General features: G+C 37.1%; 1 protein-coding gene across 3 annotated transcripts in view; it reads left to right on the top strand.

Moving 5' to 3' along the window:
* The window catches only part of LOC104724010 (cytochrome b561 and DOMON domain-containing protein At5g35735-like), a 4,045-nt gene extending 1,659 nt beyond the window's left edge, over positions 1–2,386 (top strand). Inside the window, exons 2-3 of one of the 3 annotated variants that reach the window (XM_010442461.2) lie at positions 59–576; positions 1,571–2,322. In XM_010442461.2, coding sequence (XP_010440763.1) covers positions 59–576; positions 1,571–2,158 — 1,106 coding nt within the window. In that variant the 3' untranslated portion in view covers positions 2,159–2,322. Of the gene's footprint in view, positions 577–1,570 lie in introns of all 3 variants that reach the window. The other 2 variants (XM_010442462.2, XM_010442463.2) reach the window with 2 other exon arrangements.

The following is a 2,849-nucleotide window of genomic DNA, read 5'->3' as shown; positions in this document are numbered from 1 at the left end:
ACACTTCTTGTCTTGACCGTGAACGGTCAGTCCGGTTGTGACACCCACAGGTTCGAAAATAACCTCGCCTTCACCACTTGCTCTCCCCTCCAAGCCTTAGGCTCTTTTCTCCACTGGACCTACAACGAGGCAAACGGCACCGTTTCAATCGCCTTTCGCCACCCTGGAACCTCGTCTTCTTCTTGGATTTCTTGGGGACTTAACCCAAGTGGGACACAGATGGTTGGGACGCAAGCTCTTGTAGCCTTCACCAATTCAAGTGGCCAGTTCCAGGCATATACCTCTCCCGTGACTTCCGTCTCCACGCAGCTCGAACGCGGAAGCCTTAGCTTCCGTGTGAGCCGCATCTCCGCGACTTTAGTCAATGGCGAGGCTACGATATTCGCAACCCTTGAGTTGCCGACGAATTTGATTACGGCAAACCAGGTTTGGCAGGTGGGACCTGTTGCTAATGGTGTTCCTTCGATTCATGCAACGACAGGGGACAATGTGAGATCAATGGGTAGGGTTGATTTCCGGACAGGTCAGGCAACCGCTGGTGGTGGAGGTTCTGGTGATAGGCTGACCAAGAGAAATGTAAGCCCAATTCTCTCTCAAAGATAATACTACTTTGGAAAAAATTAAAATGACCACAAATTTAGGTTTTTGCAAAGTTTCTAAATGTTAAGAGTACTAAATTCATATGAAACCATTTTTTATTATTTTTAGTATTTATTATATGGAACCTAAAATTTGTGTTAGTTTTGAAGATTAAAAAATTTTGACGATATTTTTAGTATAAAACAAATAATAGCATTTTGGGGGAGTCTCCAATAGATTTTTTTAAATTATCTAAGCTTCTAATAGTAGCAAGTAGCCAAGAAAAATGTTGCATAATAATTTTGATAAAATATTGACGTCTGGATGACAAAACATAGTTTTATTATTAGATGTTATTTTGCTTCAATAAGACAAACAGATATTGACGTCTTTTGTCAACATATTGAAAATGAAATGATGGCGTATTTTAAAGCCAGACATTCAATTATTTTTTGTAAATCAGTACTTTAATATAAGCACCTATAGTATATCTTTGTAATTATATGGTAGATTTTCTCTATCTAGAAATAATAAAATTATACTAATATTTAAGTTTCTTGTAATCAAATATCAACGGCGCAATTGTTAAGTATTTTTCTTTGAAAAAGATAGTGGACTTCTCTGTCACGGTTTCACTTTCACCAAACTCAAAAATACTGTCTCCACTTCTTCCATAATCAAAACAAATATTTGAAAAGTCTTTTTTTTTTTTTGTGTGTGTAGAAATTCATGAAAATTCGTTTACGCGTAAAACCATTAAATATTCTGAGCAAATTCATTTGACCAACTTTTAGAAAAAAAAAATTAAAAAGATTTTCTATATAAGCTTGAAAAATCTCTCTTTTCCAATATCAAAATATGAAAGTCTTATTGCTTATTCTTAGTTTCAAATTCAATTAGCCCGGGTTAACTTTTATATTATTTTTTTGGAATATAAAATTTATTACTCTATGGGAAATAACCTAAACATTCTAAACTTATGAAAAAACAGACTCACGGAATACTAAATGCGGTGAGCTGGGGAGTACTAATGCCATTGGGAGCAATGATGGCTCGGTACATGAAAGTCTTCGCCGATCCAACATGGTTCTATCTCCATATCGCCTTCCAAGTCTCCGGTTACGCCATCGGTGTAGCTGGTTGGGCTACGGGAATCAAGCTTGGCAATGACTCATTAGGCACATCTTACTCAACCCATCGTAACCTTGGAATAGCACTCTTCACATTCGCAACACTTCAAGTATTTGCTCTGCTTCTAAGGCCAAAGCCAGACCACAAATACCGAACGTACTGGAACGTGTACCATCACACCGTCGGATACACTACCATCGTCCTCTCCATTGTCAACATTTTTAAGGGATTCGACATATTGGACCCGGCTGATAAATGGCGTTGGGCTTATATTGGAATCCTCATCTTTCTTGGTGCTTGTGTCCTTATTCTTGAGCCACTTACTTGGTTCATCGTTCTTCGTCGCAAGAGCCGTGGAGGTAACACGGTTGCTGCACCGACTTCAAACAAGTACTCCAACGGCGTCAATGGTACCACCACCACAGGACCACATCACCAGGACGCTTAGTTTCACTTCTTGTTACTACACTTCTTCTGGTTTTTTCTACTTCTACGCAATTTTGGATTCTTTTTCTTTTATTTGATATTTCATAGGCTCATGTATGTATGTACGTATACGATTTTATTCATTGTGTTATAGATATATCAATTTATGGAGTTATTAGTCTTTTATATGCGTGTTTACACACATTTTCCGGGGTTTTCTCATCTAATATAGTAAAATATTTAGACTCTGTTCTACATTTCTCTTTTATTATAAATTCTTTAGCAATTTTTTTTAAACGATGAATGTTCACGAAAAAGACATAAATCTAGTATTGAAGTATTTTTTTTGAAGGTTCATGACTTAACATTAACTTCATAACATACTTGTGTTAGTTAGTGATAACTCTATATTTTACCATCTTTTAGCATGCATTTATCTCCTGTTTTACATTGTTTAGAGTTAGTTTTAGCACATTTATGTCTTTTATTCTCAGTTTATGCATTTGGATAAAATTTGCATTGCATTTGCATATTTGTGTGCATAAACAGGTGAATTAGGTACTTAGGAAGCACAAAGGAGAAGTTGTGATCAAAAAGGGACATCTAGCAAGGGAATAAGGCTCAAAAGAGGAGGAAAGCAATCACTCGACAATGGAGTCGAGCACACACTCGACCGTTTACCAAAGAACACTCGGTCGGATTCAAAACAAGTC

Source organism: Camelina sativa, chromosome 11, assembly GCF_000633955.1.
Source record: "Camelina sativa cultivar DH55 chromosome 11, Cs, whole genome shotgun sequence".
NCBI classification, from domain to species: Eukaryota; Viridiplantae; Streptophyta; class Magnoliopsida; order Brassicales; family Brassicaceae; genus Camelina; species Camelina sativa.
This window is presented reverse-complemented; position numbering and strand designations above follow the sequence as displayed.